This window comes from Pinus tabuliformis, chromosome 1_2 (genome assembly GCF_031772625.1).
Source record: "Pinus tabuliformis cultivar Carrire ecotype Pingquan chromosome 1_2, CPIR1, whole genome shotgun sequence".
Taxonomy (NCBI): domain Eukaryota; kingdom Viridiplantae; phylum Streptophyta; class Pinopsida; order Pinales; family Pinaceae; genus Pinus; species Pinus tabuliformis.
In genome coordinates, this window is record NC_142298.1 from 485,689,455 (window position 1) to 485,691,476 (window position 2,022).

Genomic DNA, 2,022 nt, shown 5'->3' on the forward strand with positions numbered 1-2,022 from the left:
AAGGCATATTTCCAATTGACTTTACGTTCCCATTGGTACTAGGATTGTAGTGACATATCAACTTTGCAATAGGGCAAGAAGTTCATTATCATATAGGCATAAATGGGTTCAATTCCAACGTTTTGTGGTGGATGAAATCACTTCTATCCTAAATTTGGATTTGTCAAGGTTCATGCCAAATGTTGAGAAAACATCTAAATTGAGTGTGGTTTAATGCTCTACAATGCTTCTCGGTTATGCACTGAGAAATCATAGATCATATAAGGAGGTATTCGCATTCTTTCATCAGCTGTAGCCAGTGGGTGTGATTCTGGACTCAGTTACAGTGGTAGGTGTGCTCTAAGCTTGTGATCATTTAGAAACTCTAGAAGAAGGTAAATTGATTCATAGTTATGTAACTAGGAATGGATTTCAGTCAGATGCTTTTGTAAAGGTTGCTCTTATGAGTATGTAGTGTGGTGTTTTGGAATGTCATGATCTTTGTGTATGTTGTTGAGGTAATTCTGGATCTTGAAAAATAGAGCGGACTGCGCAGAAGTGCTGGGAGGTTTCCAGAAAGAGTTGCAGCCTCAACAGGAAGAAAAATATTTCTTATATTTTCTGTGAAATAGAAATATTGTAGCAATGGAAGCTGAAATATGGCAAAGGATCACAAAAGAGTTGTTGCATATGATTTTAGCGAGGCTGCCCATTAGGGTTCTTGGCAAAATGAGGACTGTGTGCAAACAGTGGAAATATCTACTGTCTTCCCGTGATGCCTTCGAAAGACTTGTTCCAATTTGGTCACTGTACTCCACCCCTGGGTTTTTTATTCAGATCCATTGGAATCCAAAAGATGACGTGGATTCTTGGGTTATAGAAGAACGCAGTTCAGACATGTACAAAGTTCCTTTGCTCAATCACGTCGTTGTGAATACTTGCAAGGGCATCTTCTGTTGTCATAGAAAAGGGGATATGTTGGATCTTTCCATAGGCATTCCGAGTACCAGGAATTGGGTACAGCTGCCTCGTCCTCCAATACTTGCTTTCGTTTTCAATGGATTGGCTTTTGATTGTTCCACAAGGCATTGCACTCTCCTGCTGGGCAGATATTCTAGTAGCAGGAGAAGAATTGTGATGTGTATTTATGATTCAGAATCCAACGGCTGGACTCAAGTTTCCATGATGGTCCCGGACCATATTCGGCCTACTGGAAAGGGTATCTTCTGTAATGGAAAGTTTTACTGGGTGTCTCTGCCTCCCAATCCCCCGAATCCCATCCCTAATCTCATGGTAGCCTTCAATATTGCCGACGGGCTGTGGACAGAAATCCCGTTGCCACAGAGATGCAAAAGGATTAGTCCTGAAAATTTAGGGGATTACAATGGGCAAGTGGTGCTAGTGGAGCACAAGGGCCATGACTCTGTTCGCATATGGAAGTTGAATGAAGCAGAAGTATGGTGTGATGTAAAAAAGAACCGTTTGGCAAAATGCAGCATTCCATTATTGGATTCAGTATTAGTTAATAGCAGTGGGTTGGTAATGGTAATGGATCGGAAAATGAATATATCGATATATAACTGGAATGGGAAATTGATAGTCTGGCGATTGAGATTCCCTGGGCCTCGCATGTCTCAACGACCAATTCGAGTATCGATATCAGCCTTCGAATCTAACAACTTATGGTGGCCTCAACCATGATTTATATACTGATCCATTATTTAGGAAATTTTAGATGGTTGTGTTTTATTTTTCCTAGTTCTTTTTCTAAATTTCGATGATAATTGAAGTGCTCGGTTTATGAATATATTCTTTCTTTTTATCATATATTACCAGCGTAACATTTTTCATTTACTCAAACTATGGATCCTGAAACTTTATTGACAATTAAATTAGAATTGTGGAAGTTAGTTTCTAAACTTGCAGAGCTGTTTTATCTATATATGTAAAAGAGAAGTAAAAGGTATGAATAGAGAAGAAGATTATTCATCGTTATATGCAAAAGAGAAGTAAAAGGTATGAATGGAGAAGAAGATTTGGAGG

General features: G+C 39.0%; 1 protein-coding gene across 1 annotated transcript; it reads left to right on the forward strand.

The window, feature by feature from the left end:
• The first annotated feature begins 624 nt into the window (after window positions 1-624).
• Window positions 625-1,680, forward strand: LOC149206453 (F-box protein At5g49610-like). The gene has a single exon (XM_089397699.1). It carries the CDS (start codon window positions 625-627, stop codon window positions 1,678-1,680), a length of 1,056 nt encoding a protein of 351 aa, XP_089253825.1.
• Window positions 1,681-2,022: the final 342 nt, after the last annotated feature.

Excerpts from the sequence above, each read along its gene's own strand:
- LOC149206453 (XM_089397699.1), top strand. The coding sequence starts at position 625 with ATGGAAGCTGAAATATGGCAAAGGATCACAAAAGAGTTGTTGCATATG.